This window comes from Pristiophorus japonicus, chromosome 30 (assembly GCF_044704955.1).
Source record: "Pristiophorus japonicus isolate sPriJap1 chromosome 30, sPriJap1.hap1, whole genome shotgun sequence".
Taxonomy (NCBI): Eukaryota; Metazoa; Chordata; class Chondrichthyes; family Pristiophoridae; genus Pristiophorus; species Pristiophorus japonicus.
In genome coordinates this window covers 4,019,457-4,037,489 of record NC_092006.1, presented here as the reverse complement: position 1 = coordinate 4,037,489, position 18,033 = coordinate 4,019,457, and the positions used below count along the sequence as shown (strand labels likewise).

The 18,033-nt window shown below is 45.0% G+C and overlaps 1 protein-coding gene across 1 annotated transcript in view; it reads right to left on the bottom strand.

Annotated features, from left to right (window-relative positions):
- Nucleotides 1–18,033, bottom strand: part of ash1l (ash1 (absent, small, or homeotic)-like (Drosophila)) — a 203,268-nt gene that overhangs the window by 160,085 nt on the left and 25,150 nt on the right. The window contains exon 2 of the mRNA XM_070868461.1: nucleotides 5,981–6,575. Coding sequence (XP_070724562.1) covers nucleotides 5,981–6,424 — 444 coding nt within the window. The 5' untranslated portion in view covers nucleotides 6,425–6,575. The remainder of the gene's footprint in view (nucleotides 1–5,980; nucleotides 6,576–18,033) is intronic.

Here is an 18,033-nt window from a genome sequence, read left to right as displayed (position 1 = left end):
CTCTCAACTAACATCGTCAAGCCATCAACTAAATCAGCCATCTTACAGAATTGTAGAAAGCACAGCACACAAGGAGGTTGGCGAACTAACAGAAAACAAAGAGTCGGGATAAATGGTTCATTCTCAGGTTGGCAACCAGTAACCAGTAGGGTGCCGCAGGGATCAGTGCTGGGACTCCAACTATTTACAATCTATATTAACGACTTGGAAGAAGGGCCCGAGTGTAAAATAGCCAAGTTTGCCGACAGGCTAAGAGAGTGGGCAAAAATTTGGCAGTTGGAGTATAATGTTGGAAAGTGTGAGGTCATGCACTTTGGCAGAAAAAAATCAAAGAGCAAAGTATTATTTAAATGGAGAAAGATTGCAAAGTGCTGCAGTACAGCGGGACCTGGGGGCACTTGTGCATGAAACACACAAGTTTGGTATGCAGGTACAGCAAGTGATCAGGAAGGCCAATGGAATCTTGGCCTTTATTGCAAAGGGAATAGAGTATAAAAGCAGGGAAGTCTTGCTACAGTTATACAGGGTATTGATGAGGCCACACCTGGAATACTGCGTGCAGTTTTGGTTTCCATATTTACGAAAGGGTATACTTGCTTTGTAGGCAGTTCAGAGAAGGTTCAGTCAGTTGATTCTGGAGATGAGGGGGTTGACTTATGAGGAAAGGTTAAGTAGGTTGGGCCTCTACTCATTGGAATTCAGAAGAATGAAAGGTGATTTTATCAAAACGTGTAACATTATGAGGGGGCTTGACAAGGTGGATGCAGAGAGGATGTTTCCACTGATGGGGGAGACTAGAACTAGAGGGCACAATCTTAGAATAAGGGGCCGCCCATTTAAATCGGAGATGAGGAGAAATTTCTTCTCAGAGGGTTGTAAATCTGTGGAATTCGTTGCCTCAGAGAGCTGTGAAAGCTGGGACATTGAATAAATTTAAGACAGAAATAGACAGCTTCTTAACCGATAAGGGGATAAGGGGGCGGGCAGGGAAGTGGAGCCGAGTCCATGATCAGATCAGCCATGATCTTATTGAATGGCGGAGCAGGCTCGAGGGGCCATACGGCCGACTCCTGTTCCTATTTCTTATGTTCTTATGTTTGACCCATCATGCCTGTGCTGTTAGTGAAGCCATCTACTTCAACTCCTTTTCCCTATCCTTTTTATATTCATCCTCTTCAAATGCTCACCCCCATTGCCATTTAAATAATTGCAGTCTCCATCTTTAATACAAGTGGTAAACATTCCACGTTTAATAACATGCTGTGTGGAAACATCTCTAACTTGACCATTTGTTCTTCCAGAGATAATCTGGAGTCTGTTCTCTCCGGTTACCAATTCAACAATCTGCAAAATCAAATCTTCCATTATTTACTCTCTCAAAACGGTTATCCAGAACAACACACAATGCTCCAACTTTAATCCAACCATTATTTTGTACAAATTCAACATCACCTCCTTGCTTTTATATTCAATGTATAAAATTTAGAAAACTACTTGCCTTCTTATGGCCTTTTCGACCAACACGCTTCCCTTTAAAAGAACTATGTATCAGCACCTCCTCGATTTCACAATTGCTCCACCTCCTTACCATTTAGAATACAAGAACATAAGAATTAGGAGCAGGAGTCGGCCATTCGGCCCCTCGAGCCTGCTCCGCCATTCAATGAGATCCTGGCTGATCTTCTAACTCAACTCCACTATCCCCATATCCCTCGATTCCCTTAATATCCAAAAATCTCTTGATCTCGGTCTTGAAAATTGAACGACTGAGCACCCACAGCCCTCTGGGGCAGAGAATTCCAAAGATTCACCACCCTCAGTGAAGAAATTCCTCCTCATCTCAGTCCTAAATGGCGGACCCCTTATCCCGAGACTGTGTGACCCCTGGTTCTAGACTCCCCAGGCCGGGGAAAACATCCTCCCTGCATCTACCCTGTCAATCCCTGTAAGAATGTTGCATGTTTCAATGAGATCACCTTTCATTCTTCGAAACTCTAGAGAATATAGGCCTAGTCCAATCAATCTCTCCTCAGAGGACAATCCCCCCCCATCTCAGACATCAGTCTGGCGAACCTTCGGTGCACTCCCTCTGTGGCAAGTATATCCTTCCTAAGGTAAGGAGATCAAAACTGTACACAATACTCCAGGTGCGGTCTCACCAGGGCCCTATATAATTGCAGCAAGACGCCTTTACTCTTATACTCAAATCCTCTTGTAATAAGGTCATTTGCTTTCTTAATTGCTTGCTGTACCTACAGGTTAACGTTCAGTGATTGGTGTACAAGGACATCCAGGTCCCTCTGAACACCAACATTTCCCAATCTCTCACCGTTCAAAAACTACTCTGCTTTTCTATTGTTCCGACCAAAGTGGATAACTTCACATTTCTCCACATTATATTCCATTTGCCACGTTCTTGCCACTCACGTGGGCTGTCTATATCCCCTTGAAGTCTCTTTGCATCCTCCTCACAACTTACTTTCCCACCTAACTTTGCACCATCAGCAAACTTGGATATATTACATTTGGTCCCCTCATCCAAATATATTTAAGGTGTACTTCGTTTCACTGTTCAGCCCCTCCCCCTCCCAAAATGCACGATTTCACTTTTCTCTGCATTGGCCACTCCGCTAACCAGTCTCGGTCCTTCTGCAATGTCCTGCCTTCTTCCTCGTTTGCCATGCCCCCTAATTTGGCCTCATCAGCAAACTTCAACAACATTCTGCTCGTGCCTATATCTAAATCATTTAAATAAACTGGAAACAAGAACTCCAGCACAGCTCCCTGGTGCAAATCTCTACGCACAACATCTTTGCCCTACAGCCATCTCTTTACCCAGGCGGCTATACCCACTTTAACACCATGCACCTTTGTTTTAGTATCATGTCCCTTATGCAGAATAGTATCAAATGCACTCTGACAATCAATGTATGCAACAACCACATTATTTCCTTTTTCTATAAGCACACACACGGTAGTTTTCTCAAACATTCAATGTAATGAAGCACCAACAGTTATTTATAAATCCATACTGACTCTCCATTAGTCCATGCCTTTCAAAATGTCAAATCATTCATCTCACTATATGGACTCTAGAAGTTCACCACATGCGAGCTCCCATTGCTGTTTGAAAAATGTTGCTAGTGCAGAATGGCTGCCATATTTGGCGGGATATTATTCATTGTGTGAAGCACTTTAAGCTGTTTGAACGATGTGCTGGGGCACTATGCAAGTAATTCTTTCTTATTAAAAAGTAGATGAAGTGAATGAGGAGACTATTTTTTCCCCTTAGAATCATTCAGGAAACTACAGGATTGTTAGAAAAACCCATCTGGTTCACGAATGTCCTTTAGGGAGGGAAATCTGCCGTCCTTACCCGGTCTGGTCGATGTGTGACTCCAGACCCACAGCAAAGTGGTTGACTCATAACTGCCCCCTGAAATGACCCCGCGAGACACTCAGTCGTATTCAAGAGAGGGCGACTCACCACCACCTTATCGAGGGCAATTCAGGATGGGCAATAAATGCTGGCCTTGCCAGCGACACCCACATCCTGCGAACGAACCAATAAAAAAAAAAAGCACGGGGCTGTTCAACCCATCATGCCTGTACTGGCTCTTTGAAAGAGCGATCCAGTTAGTCCCACTACCCTGCCATTTCTTTCTGGAACAGGGAAAGGTCTCAGCCCAAGAAACTCAGTCATTTGTTATTGGAATTATATAAATCTCTGCCTCCCAAACCCATTTGAACTATTGGTTTCAAATGTTCTTCTTTGGTAAAGTATCCCTTATCGCCATTGCCCTTTGTATGAAAATGTTCTGACTGAACTCCCCATTTACTCATTTCTTTATTATTTAATTATTTCCCCCCTCCCGGTGCTTAATTTATCACCGTGAACAGCCTGTCTCGGTCAATCTTGAGGTCTCCATCACCTTGCTACTTCAGCAAGTTTCATTTTTTTTGGTGGGTGGGAGGGGAGTTATGGAAAGCACTAGTTACAGCTCACACCTACAGATCTGCTGCTATTCAGTAGCATCAAGGGCTGCTTATGGACTCGTCTGGTTGGCGACTGCCATTTCAACCCGGTAACCTGGTTTCAGTACAGTCCAGACAGACAAGACGATACCCCTTCCCTTTGCTGGCAAACTGCTCTACATCAAACCAGTTTACGGCTAGTTCAACCCAATTCTTGGTTCACTGAGTCCACCAACACAAAACTACTCATAATAATTGAAAAAAGATTGGCAATTTCATTCCAAGGCGACACAACAACAGCTTAGCTGTTGTGCGAAATAGAAAAATGGGGTTGAATGCACAGTATGAAGCAGGATAAAGGGAGCTTTACTCTGTATCTGGCTGCATTCTACCTGTACTGGGAGTGTTTGGGCTAACACTGGAACCATCTCCAGTAGTGGAATTCATCCTCAAGAATGTACAGAACTTTTCAATGCAGAGTTTTAAAAAAAGAAACAGTAATCGGGATCAATCTTTATTTTGGTGCATAACCGACTGCAGTCCTTAAATGGTTAACATCGGCACATTGCAACCGACTCGCTCCCAAACCCACTATTCCCCACATTACCCAGAGTGTGCATCACTGCTGAATAGATTCTTGCTGAGTCATGCATAAACACAGTGTGGACCTGTGCCTGACCCTGTCCGATTCCCCAAGGGCATTGAATCGGAGGGCCAGGCCTTTCACTTTTACTCGTGTGGTACATTATCCATTTACAAAATCCTGTAAATCCCCTGGGAGGGCAGACGCACCAACGTTAGCGTTCTCGCTCAGGCCAACATCGAAGCATTGACCACACTTGATCAGCTCTGTTGGGCAGGGCCACATCATCCGCATGCCCGACACAATACTCCCACAGCAAGCGCTCTACTCGGAACTCCTTCACAGCAAACGAGCCCAAGGTGGGCAGAGGAAACATTTCAAGGACACCCTCAGAGCCTCCCTGATAAAGTGCAACATCCCCACTGACACCTGGGAGTCCCTGGCCCAAGATCGCCCCAAGTGGAGGAAGAGCATCCAGGAGGGTGCTGAGCACCTAGAGTCTCGTCGCCGAGAGCATGCAGAAACCAAGCGCAGAGAATCCATCTCTGAATCCCAGTGAGTCAATCTCTGAATCCCAGTGTCCCAGTGAATCAATCTCTGAATCCCAGTGTCCCAGTGAATCAATCTCTGATTCCCAGTGTCCCAGTGAATCAATCTCTGATTCCCAGTGTCCCAGTGAATCAATCTCTGATTCCCAGTGTCCCAGTGAATCAATCTCTGAATCCCACTGTCCCAGTGACTCCCACATTCTATCCTCCATAAACTAGAGGTGATCTAAAACTCGGCTGCCCCGTGTTCTAACTCGCAGCGAGTCCCGCTCACCCATCACCCCCTGTGCTCGCTGCCCAGTGTCCTGCTCACCCATCATCCCCTGTGCTCGCTGCCCCGTGTCCTAACTCACACCCAGTCCCGTTCACCCATCACCCCCTGTGCTCACTGACCTACATTGGTTCCCGGTCAGCGAGCACAGGGTTTCAATTTCATAATTCTCATTCTTGTTTTCAAATCCCCTCGCCCCTCCCGATCTCTAATTTCCTCCAGCCGCCCCCCCACCCCCGCCATGTCTACGCTCCTCAAAATTTGCCCTCTTGAGCATCCCTGATTATAAATTGATCCACCATTGGTGGCCGTGCCTTTTGTTGGCTCCAAGCTCTGGAATTCCCTCCCTAAACATCTCCGCATCTCTTTCCTCCTTCGAGACGCTCCTTAAGACCTACCTTTTTGACCAACCTGCCCTAATTTCTTATCTAAAATAGGAAGTTAAAAACAGGGAACCACTCTCTCAACCAATGAATATCTGCAGGTAAACAAACTCAAGACAAAAATGATTTTAAAAATACTCAAAAAGCCTTATTACAAAGTCATGCCCCACAACACCAGATTGAATATTACTAGTGATACACTTGAAAGTGCAAACCTTACCAGTTTCTGCTCACTCTCTTCCTCTCTCTCCTCGGCGATCTTCCCACTTTTTGCTATTTTAGTTCGCGAGTGCTTGATGGTTGTTTTAATAGCTGGCCGGCAAACATAGTTTTCCAGGTTTTTGGGGGGTTTCTTAGTTCGCTTAGTCTGCAGCCCAATCTTCAGTTTCAGGCTGCCTTCCGTAAAATTGGTCTCCTTGACCGAGAACTGCTGTTGGTCGGAGTTGGGCGACTCCAGTTCCTGACCCGAGTCAGCCGCTTTGCCCTCCTCCTGCTTCCAGTTCGTACCATCTTCTTCCTCCAAGGCACCCCCATCTAACTCTCCCTCTCTCCTGCCAACAACTTTGTTGCTGCAACTTGTCGGTGTATTCTTGCCAGTGTTCCCCTCTGCATCAATGCTCAAAGGCTGGTTCAAAGATCCTAACAGTGCATTTCTTTGTTCCATTATGCCACTTCCCCCCCTCCCCTTACCAGTGCTGGTAAGGATTGTTAGAAACAGCCACCTGTGCGTTCAGATCGCTGCTCTCTGTAGCAGACACTGACACTACACAAGCTGCCTGGTTACTGCTCCCAGCTGAAACGCAGCATCACTGTCACTGTGAAAGAGAAGAGAGAAAAGACAGTCAGCATTAACTGGGAATCACCTTCCCCATGGATTTCCCCCATCATTAACATCAAGTGGGCGACAAGATGGAGGTACAGCTTTTGCTTCCCCAGCTCCCATTCTTCACCCAGTGGAAACTTTAGCTTGGGATGTTTTCCCTGGCTTTGAGCCAAATGGAGAGGAATTTGATGCAATATTGTCACCAGGTTTATTTAATGCATTGGTAGCAATGCTCTTTGGTGCAGGGGAGGGGGAGAATTGCACATGTGCCAATACACTTTAATGTCATGCCAATAAACTTATTGTGTGGTGCTCTTAATACGTCACATTGAATGGCTCCCACAGCCGACAATGCTCTCCTTAAACACAACACAAATTTGGAAGGATAAAACCTGGAATTGTACCAGTGGTTGCTTTAGGCAAATAGACTTGCATCTAGCACATACGTGTGTTCGATGCAAGGCTATACGCATAGAAAATTGTGTACAGATATAAAAGAGTTTGATAAAAAGGGCCAATACCCAGTACTGCAGCCTGGAGTTCACAAGCAGCTACAAGTACTCTCCGACTAATTTCTGCAGTTACTAAATAGCTCCGATTCCCTGAATTTGCCTTCTTAGGAGTACTGGCCTTAAAGACACAGGCCACATTAGCAATTAAATATCACAAGCATGCTCCCAGTCCAGAAACTACCCCGCAGGAAGTGCCACTAGGAATATTTTTAATTCACATACATTACATTTTACTGACATCTTGGTGAAACCCTCCCACCTACAGTACAGTGGCGTGTAAAATGCATGTGCTCAGCACCATGTGCTGAACTCAAATCCTGGCAACAGTGCATATACAGACTATTAATGAATTCTTTCCACAGCACGCAAGGAGGTGACATAGATTTATCCAAAAGTGTAAATCGTGATGATTCGAAGTCCTTGGGGGTGGGGGGGGGAGAGAGAGAGAGAGAGAGAGAGAGAGAGAGAGAGAGAGAGAGAGAGAGAGAGAGAGAGAGAGAGAGAGAGAGAGAGGGAGGGAGGGAGGGAGGGAGGGAGAGAGAGAGAAGGAGGGAGGGAGAGAGAGAGAGAGAGAGAGAGAGAGAGAGAGAGAGAGAGAGAGAGAGAGAGAGAGAGAGGGGAGAGAGAGTTGAGCGACACAGGTACAAGCACAGGTTTATGGGGACCTCTTCAAAAGCAATTTTGCGTGTACAGAACAAACAAAAACTAAAGCTCTGAATATTCATGTTCCCCTTTCTTGCCAACTCAAAGAACTAGTTTGAATTTTTCCACACACACACACACACTATTCATACGGCCTCTCCGTACATTCTGTGGAAACGTTCAAGTCTCTTTATACTCTTGTTTTTAAAAAAAATGGAAAATATCCCACCAGATCTCTTTTCCTGGTCACTTTTTAATGCATTAGCTAGAAGCCATTCAATGTATTCTGAATCAGATCATTCATCACCATTAGGTTGATCACCGTCTGCTCTCTCGGGTGGACGCAAGAGATCCCAGGGCACTATTCAAAGAGGAGATGGGGAGTTCGACTGGTGCCCTGGCCAATCCCTCAACCAACATCACTAAACCACATGATCTGGTCATTACCTTACTGCTGTGTGTGGGAGCTGGCTGTGTGCAAATTGGCTGCCACGTTACATTACAACAGTAACTGCACTCCAAACAGTACGCCACTGGCTGTAAAGCGCTTTGGGAGGTCCAGGGAGGTTGCGAAAGACACTGTATAAATGCAAGTCCCTTTCTTTCCTTAAAAACCTACTGAAAATAAGTATGGCAACATAATCTCCTACTCAAAATCCTTAGAATAAACTATATATGTTAGAAATCTGCTGCAAGGCTGGAACACTTAATGAAGCACTCTTAAGAATCACGACAGCAAAGTCACCCAAATAAAAAAAGGTGCGCGCAAACTGGCTGCCACATTTACTTACGTAACATCGACTGCACTTTCAAAATAATCCATTCATTGTAAAGCACTTTGGGACAAACTCAGGATGTGATAAGGCATTATACAAAATGCAAGTTCTCTTGTCTTGAAAAGATATTATTTTTTCTTAATGTCTGTCAGCTTTCAGAGATTTCCAGTTGAAGGGATGTTTTCTTTTACTCTTGCTAATTGGCACCATTATAAAAAGGTTTCCTACTCCACTGACAGCCCAGTGGGTAATCTACCACCCAGTGTGGTACTGGGCCTTCGAGACCACACAGGTCAGGTTCAATCACTGTGACAAGTCAGCTGATCTTAACCAGGATTGCAGTAAGGACGTTACAATAGCATTTCACGTCCCTTGGCTGGGGAAAATCGGGGATTACCTGCGCTTGGAAGTGCATGCGCACGGGTATTGTTCAAGGACATGTGGATCTGCTGCGATGCTCCACAATTAAATAGCCTCATTGGCAACGTCCACATCTGTAGAAGGGTGACTTGGGTAAGCCACCGGCTGGTACAAACTCAAGCACAGGTCACCGTCTTCAGAAAAGGAGACTATATTGGGGGCAGGGTAGGGGTGTTTTCTGTGTGCATCACACAAGGAAGCACATTTTGAAAAAAAAGTGACGATGCTCGATCAAGACATAATGAGAACTCAGCTAAAAGAACACAAGAACATAAGAAATAGGAGCAGCAGTAGGCCATTGGGCCCCTCGAGCCTGCTCTGCCATTAACTAAGATCATGGCTGATCTGACCTTGGCCTCAACTCCACTTCCCTGCCCGCTCCCCATAACCCCCATGACATGAAAGGCTTTAAAATTCTTCTCTTAATAAATGATACTCTGGTATGTAAGATACAGTACAAGGCCCAGGCTGCAGACTACCCCACACACACGAGTAAAGTCAGGCTGTCAGGATTTGAAGAATTATGATGCAATACACTTTCAGCCTGTATAAATAAATTGAATAAATAAATAAAATTATAGATGTATTCCTTTCTGGCTACATAATTGGCTGTCAAAACATTGCCAACCTTCAGCTGACTAACAATAAACGTGGCAAGAAAGAACATGAATATTCGTTCATAACCCCGAGGCTCTTCCCAAACAGTATACAATGCTCCACTGCTGTCATTAATACAGTTACAACGTGCGCATGCAGGATGGGGCAGGGCCAAGACACGGAGGCGAGACGAAGGAGGAACCACTTCTCCCGGAGCATTCTGAACTTCGGATCATCTCACACACGGTCTGAACAGAGTCACACTGCTGCAGGGCTGAATTTCTGCCGCTGGATTCTCAGCCAGCCGTCTGCAGGTGACATCTCCCACAAGGTCACGGTGAACAGCTATTGCAACATTTCAGGTCACACAGCAGGACCCACGACCTTTGCACTAACACCAATCCTCAGATCCTGCCCTCCTTCCCAATGAAGGGAGCTCCAGGCAACAGACCATGTTGAATACATCTACCTCATTATATTATCACCTTATTCGGATAACAAAACTGAACCCAGTAACCATGCTGCCGCAGAAAACAACCTAGAAATATTACAGGACCCAATTTTCAAAGCTAGTCGACGGGTGAGCAAGACACATTAAAAGTATTCGAGGAGTTTTTCACAGCTATATACTTTTCCTTACTTCATTCATTCAGACAGCCGATGATTGCCTTACTAAAACACATTAAAGTCATAAACTACACCTCAGACTTTGCTGCCGGACAAATCCCTCAGCCTGCTTTATCTGAAGTACTCTCCCCAATGATAACACAGTATGCATACACAACGTGTGCAGCATGGCAAAGGCAGTGCAACAATTGTTTGAAGACCTTCAAAGTGAGTCTTGGTGTGGTCATTATAGGAAAAATACTTAATCTGCTTCTTGCTCAGAAGTCATCATCTCAAATCATTCTCATCACAACCAGTGACAAAGCTATAACTGCTTGTTTCTCACCCCAGTGTTTTACAACTCAAAATGCCCTCTGCACCCTATTGCTTTACAGTTTAAAATGTCCTCTCCTGATTGCTGGGTGTTTTCACAATTCAAGTGAACACACTACAGAAAGAAAATTCACTCTCTCCATTATTCTTCACTGAAATTCTAGTGACAAAATGCCTGTGGTGCAAGGTGCTTGGAGATTTTACCCCCATCAATACATGATTCTCAGACTTATTTATCAGAGTTTTAAAAGTTTGCACAGGTTGAACCTTCTTTATCCGGCACCACCCCTCATCCGGCACCATCCCCAGCCACTCTGGCATGAACAAATTGAAGTCCTCCCTCGTTGCCGACTCCCACAATCGCTGGCCTGACCCTACGATCCACTGCCCCACCCCTCCCCATACCCACCCCGATCTCTGTCACACTCCCAGCCCCAAAGCCAGCCAACCAGCCCAGATATCCCCTTGCTCAGTACTTGTGCTATCCAATTTAACATTACCACCCCTCGTCCGGCATAGGCCAGATCCTGAGGGTGCCGAGGCTCAATCTGCAGTTAGAAACTTAAGTTGTATTTTACTTTGAAGTCCTTTCCACACATAAGCACTGGCCCAGGTGAAATCATCCATTCCACTGACTCAAGTGGTACGAGGAGCACTCCATGCTGACCAATGGGAGAGCTCCATGTAGGTGGACGTAAAAGATCCCATGGCACTATTTTGAAGCAGTGCAGGGGGAGTTATCCCCGGTGTCCTGGACAATATTTACCCCGCATTCAACATCACGAAAACAGATGATCTGCTCATTATCACACTGCTGTTTGTGGGAGCTTGCTGAGCACAAATTGGCTGCCATGTTTCCCACATTACAACAGTGCACTTTTAATCCCTGACATTGTCAAAGGAAGCCAGAGGTCAAAGAGGCACAAGTCACTTGTCAAGTTTGATAACACCAACATTAAATGTATTGAAGAAACACACTGCTCATCACAGACATGCAAAAGGAACACACAGTTCAATGACCCAGTACTTAATAAATTATGTTTAAGATCCTATAAAGGATTTTAAATTCCTGGCGGGGGTGGGGAGGGGAACACTTTGTGCATTAATAGTGATACAGCACACGTAGAGCTAGGTTCCATGTGCCTGCATTTCCACAAGCAATAATGTCCAATGGAGGAGAACTCTTGGATTAAAATTTCCCAACGCATCATTAAGTTGAAATTTGTGGCTGAAGTGACAATTGGAATGACTGACCTGTGTGTTCATAATAGTACAGAACAATTGCAGGGTTGAAGTTCAAAAAATTTTGGCCTGAATTTAATCTTGCAGTGAGGTCTCAAAGCTGGAAACTTTACTTCATTAAGAAATTGATTAATTTCTTCCAAGAGACACCAGCACAGTTCTACCTTGGAATACCGATCGTGTTCGGAGTTCGAAGGAGAAGATTAGCAGCTGGCCAAGCTGCATCAAGGCCTTCCCCGACTGCAACTCAGGCCCTGTATCTCTGAACATACCACACTACTCTGCTAATCCATCACCAACATTGCTAATGCTGTACAATTGACAGCCATAATGTACAAGTGTTTCAAGTGCAACTCTTGGCCAAACACAATCCTATCACATCATTCCCATAGGCGATTATATAGTAATACCCGAGCGCAAATATAAAAAGTGGATTAAACAAATGTTGTTTATTAATTTCTCTCTCAATATTCTTCCCTCCCCAAGGATGGTTCGACTGCAGTATGATTCCATTATTCATCGGTGAGCTTTACTTGTTTGCAGTTACTCAACATTCTGGGGAGGGGAGAAGCTCTCACAAGCAAGCCCATTCCTATCCTCACTCAACCTCCACACAGGACAATCTTAGTCGGCACTAGGAGCCCCTCACACGGGCAATGGGTCAAGAAGGCAGTTCTCCACCAGCTTCGAGGGCAACTAGAGATGGGCAATAAGTGCTGGGCTTGCCAGCGACACTCACATCCCAAGAATGCATTTTTAAACATTTGCCTAGCATTGCAATGCTGCAGGTCTGTCTCAAACTTTCAATATCTCGCCACTTTAATTTGGTCTTTCTGGTTAAGTTCACCAAAATAAAGAAAGTCAACACTGATTAACCGCATTGTCCACAATGGTCTGCTTTTTTCAAACTGAGACACCTACGTGACGGGCCACAGTCTATAGTATTGAACATCACCAAGTTTGAAGTACTTGGGGAAAAAAAAAAGATAAATGACTAAAGGTTGGATTTAAAATTGCGAAGATTGAAATATTGATGGAGGTCGGGGGGCGGGGGGGGGGGGGGTTCAGGTTGAAGCTCCTGTGAAGGAGTGAGCAGCAGACAGTGCGATGAGTCTGGTTTTCCATCAATTCAGGATAAGGAGCATGTAAAATTAAGAAAAAGTTAACAGTAGTATCAATGGGAGTGTGTGCGAGCGCGGGCCGGGGGGGGGGGGGGGGGGGAGGAAATATATAGAAATATAGAAAATAGGTGCAGGAGTAGGCCATTTGGCCCTTCGAGCCTGCACCACCATTCAATAAGATCATGGCTGATCATTCACCTCAGTACCCCTTTCCTGCTTTCTCTCCATACCCCTTGATCCCCTTAGCCGTAAGGGCCATATCTAACTCCCTCTTGAATATATCCAATGAACTGGCATCAACAACTCTCTGCGGTAGGGAATTCCACAGGTTAACAACTCTGAGTGAAGAAGTTTCTCCTCATCTCGGTCCTAAATGGCTTCCCCCTTATCCTTAGACTGTGTCCCCTGGTTCTGGACTTCGCCAACATCCGGAACATTCTTCCTGTATCTAACCTGTCCAGTCCCTCCAGAATTTTATATGTTTCTATGAGGTCCCCTCTCATCCTTCTAAACTCCAGTGAATACAGGCCCAGTTGATCCAGTCTCTCCTCATATGTCAGTCCTGCCATCCCAGGAATCAGTCTGGTGAACCTTCGCTGCACTCCCTCAATAGCGAGAACATCCTTCCAAAGATTAGGAGACCAAAACTGAACACAATATTCCAGGTGAGACCTCACCAAGGCCCAGTACAACTGCAGTAAGACCTCCCTGCTCTTATACTCAAATTCCCTAGCTATGAAGACCAACATACCATTTGCCTTCTTCACCGCCTGCTGTATCTGCATGCCAACTTTCAATGACTGATGTACCATGACACCCAGGTCTCGTTGCACCTCCCCTTTTCCTAATCTGCCTCCATTCAGATAATATTCTGCCTTTGTGTTTTTGCCCCCAAAGTGGATAACCTCACATTTATCCACATTATACTGCATCTGCCATGCATTTGCCCACTCACCTAACCTGTCCAATTCACCCTGCAGCCTCTTAGCGTCCTTCTCACAGCTCACACCGCCACCCAGCTTAGTGCCATCTGCAAACTTGGAGATATTACATTCAATTCCTTCATCTAAATCATTATGTATATTGTAAATAGCTGGGGTCACAGGAATGAGCCCTGCGGTACCCCACTAGTCACTGCCTGCCATTCTGAAAAGGATCCGTTTATCCCGGCTCTCTGCTTCCTGTCTACCAACCAGTTCTCTATCCGCGTCAGTACATTACCCCCAGTATTATGTGCTTTAATTTTGCACACCAATCTCGTGTGGGACCTTGCCAAAAACCTTTTGAAAGTCCAAATTCACCAAATCCACTGGTTCTCCCTTGTCCACTCTACTAATTACATCCTCAAAAAATTCCAGAAGATTTGTCGAGCATGATTTCCCTTTCATAAATCCATGCTGATTTGGACCGATCCTGTCACTGCTTTCCAAATGCGCTGCTATTTCATCTTTAATAATCGATTCCAACATTTTCCCCACTACTGATGTCAGGCTAACCGATATATAATTACCCGTTTTCTTTCTCCCTCCCTTTTTAAAAAGTGGTGGTACATTAGCTACCCTCCAGTCCATAGGAACTGATCCAGAGTCGATAGACCATTGGAAAATGATCGCCAATGCATCCACTATTTCTAGGACCACTTCCTTAATTATTCTGGGATGCAGACTATCAGGCCTCGTGGATTTATCGACCTTCAATCCCATCAATTTCCCGACTAATAAGGATTTCCTTCAGTTCCTCCTTCTCATTAGACCCTCGGTCCCCTAGTATTTCCGGAAGGTTTTTTGTGTCTTCCTTCGTGAAGACAGAACCAAAGTATTTGTTCAACTGGTCTGCCATTTCTTTGTTTCCCATTATAAATTCACCTGAATCTGACTGCAAGGGACCTACGTGTGTCTTCACTAATCTTTTTCTCTTCACATATCTATAGAAGCTTTTGCAGTCAGTTTTTATGTTCCCAGCAAGCTTCCTCTCAATACTCTATTTTCCCACTCCTGATTAAACCTTTTGTCCTCCTCTGCTGAATTCTAAATCTCTCCCAGTCCTCAGGTTTGCTGCTTTTTCTGGCCAATTTATATGCCTCTTCCTTGGATTTAACACTATCCTTAATTTCCCTTGTTAGCCACGGTTGAGCCACCTTCCCAGTTTTATTTTTACTCCAGACAGGGATGTACAATTGTTGAAGTTCATCCATGTGATCTTTAAATGTTTGCCATTGCCTATCCACCGCCAACCCTTTAAGTATCATTTGCCAGTCTATTCTAGCCAATTCACGTCTCATACCATCGAAGTTACCGTTCCTTAAGTTCAGGACCTTAGTCTCTGAATTAACTGTGTCACTCTCCATCTTAATAAAGAATTTTATCACATTATGGTCACTCTTCCCCAAGGGGCCTTGCAAAACAAGATCGTTAATTAGTCCTTTCTCATTACACATCACCCAGTCTAAGATGGCCAGCTCTCGAGTTGGTTCCTCAACATATTGGTCTAGAAAACCATCCCTAATACACTCCAGGAAATCTTCCTCCGCCGTATTGCTACCAGTTTGATTAGCCCAATCTATATGTAGATTAAAGTCGCCCATGATAACTGCTGAAGGGCAGCGAGCAGGTGCGTGGGGGGGGGGGGGGAAGGAAGGGCAGCGAGTGGGCGCGGGGGGGGGGGGGAAAGAGGGAAGAGGGAGAAGGGGCAGAGAGTGGGGGGGGGGAGGAGGAAGGGCAGCGAGTGGGCACGTGGGGGGAGAAGGGTCAGAGAGCGGGCACGTGTGGGGGGGGGGGAGGGGCAGGGGCAGAGGAAGACAGAGAAAGGGAGAGGAGAATGACTGAGGTAGAGAGAGAAAGAGGGGGGGGAATTAATGGGAGACAGAGAGGTTGTAGTGAATTAAAAGGCTAATTCTCTTATTTCTGAGGAAATAAATGGAGGGGGGGGGGGGGGGGAGGTGGTGTGGAAGGGCAGAGAGCTCAGAGGGAACCAAGCAACGTGCTATTTTTGAGGCCCCATTGTCTACTTCCACATCAGAAAAGCAAGATAAATTCTACCAAGCGTTCAGCTGACTAATGGTGAAAGCGTGGTTGGAAAACCCCCACACAATCACACTGACTATCTGAGCTTGCAAATACACATCACTATGTTGTGGTCAGGCTCCCGTAGCCACACATTCAAAACAAAACTTCACCACCAATCTGAATTTCGATATTATGTAAAAAGTGCCCAGGGACTCTTACGGGGTTATGCACAAGTTATTCTGAAACCTTTCAACTTGCGATATCATTCTGGAGGTACCATTTTATAATGTTACAGGCTTTTGGACATCCTGAGGATGTGACGAGGTTAGTTTGATAGAAACATAGAAATGTATAGCACAGAAGGAGGCCATTTCAGCCCATCGTGTGCCAGCCGACTTTCTTTCACATCATGTCTGGACAACGCACGGATCTCCAAAGTGACAAGAATTACAATCTGACTTTATTTGACGAGCAATGGAAAAACTGAGCATAGATTCATTAGGTCGTTATCAGAGATGATGGCTCACCCATCTCCCCTGTGCTTGCTGACCTACACTGGCTCCCATTTAAGCAACGCCTCGATTTTAAAATTCCCATTCTTGTTTTCAAATCCCTCCAAGACCTTGCCCATCCCTATTGAGGTTGCATGATCAGCCATGATCATATTGAATGGCGGTGCAGGCTCGAAGGGCCAAATGGCCTGCTCCTGCACCTATTTTCTATGTTTCTATCTCTGTCTCTGTAACCTCCTCCTGCCTCATTATCCCCCTGGACCTCTGCGCTCCACTTATTCTGGCCCTTTGTTCATCCCCAATTTTAAATCGCTCCACCGCCATGCCTTCAGCTAAGCATTTCAACCATGCTCTGGAACTCCCTCCCTAAATCTCCCCACCTCTCTTTCCTCCTTTAAGATGTTACTTAAAATCTACATCTTTGACCAAGCTTTTGGTCATCTGCCCTAACATCTCCTTATATTGATCAGTGTCAAATTATTTTATTTTTTGGATTACTCTACCGTGAAACCCCTTGGGACATTTTATTACGTGAAAGGTGTTGCATCAATGCAAACTGTTGTCGTTGGAGAGACCTGAGCATTTAGGATTTTTAAATCACTAGAAGGTTATGGGGTGACCGAATACAGGTTCAGGGTTTATGATAGGACACCTGGAACTCCCAACCCGACAGCACTGTGGGAGCACTTTCACCACATGGACTGCAGCGGTTCAAGGCGGCTCACCACCGCCTTCTCAAGGGCAACTTGAGATGGACAATAAATCCTGGCTTTGCTCACGACCTCACACTTCCCTAGAATGATTTTTTTTATATATAAACGGGATGATTGTTTTCATTACTAAAGCAAAACACCACGGATGCTGGAATCTGAAATTAAAACAGAAAATGCTGGAAATTTCAGCGGGTCAGGCAGCGTGTGTGGAGAGAGGAACAGAGTTAACGTTTCAGGTCAACGACCCTGCGTCAAGGGTCATCGACCCGAAACGTTAACTCTGCTTCTCTCCACAGATACTGCCTGACCAGCTGAGATTTCCAGCATTTTTGTTTTTTTAATGATAGTCTTCATTGGTTGGCAAGATGGTAAAATGGGGCATAAATTTAAGATTATCAAATAATTACCAGGGAAATTAGAAAAATAAATCTGTAGGAGGTTGGTTAGAAAATTGAATTTTCTGCTGCTGGTGAAGCAGATCCTTAAATTCTTTTCAATGCCAATTAGATAGTTGTTTGAAAAGGAGGATGATTGGAGGACTTGGGGAGCCAAGAGATTGGGGTTAGATTACATGGCTTGGGTAGAAAAAAAAACAAATGGCTGCGCTGCAACATTCTACTGTTTTATGACCCCGGCAATGTACTGTTCAAAGTTAGACATACTTTATGAGCTTATCTATTCAAACAGGCCTGGAGGTAATTATTATAGGCAGGGTTCATGGTCAGCTGGATCTGAAACTTAGCGTTCCAAAAAATGCAAACTACTTCTATTTCTTCCACATATACATATAATTTAAAACAGAAGATTCTAGTCTGTTAGAAGAAACCCCAAAAGTGTATTCTCGCACTTAAAAACAGAAAATGCTGGAAATCTCAGTGGGACAGGCAGCATCTGTAGAGGGAAACTGTTGTGTATGGAGAAAGAGACAGACTGAACACTGTGAGCTCAAAGTAAAGAGTGACCGTAGTCTT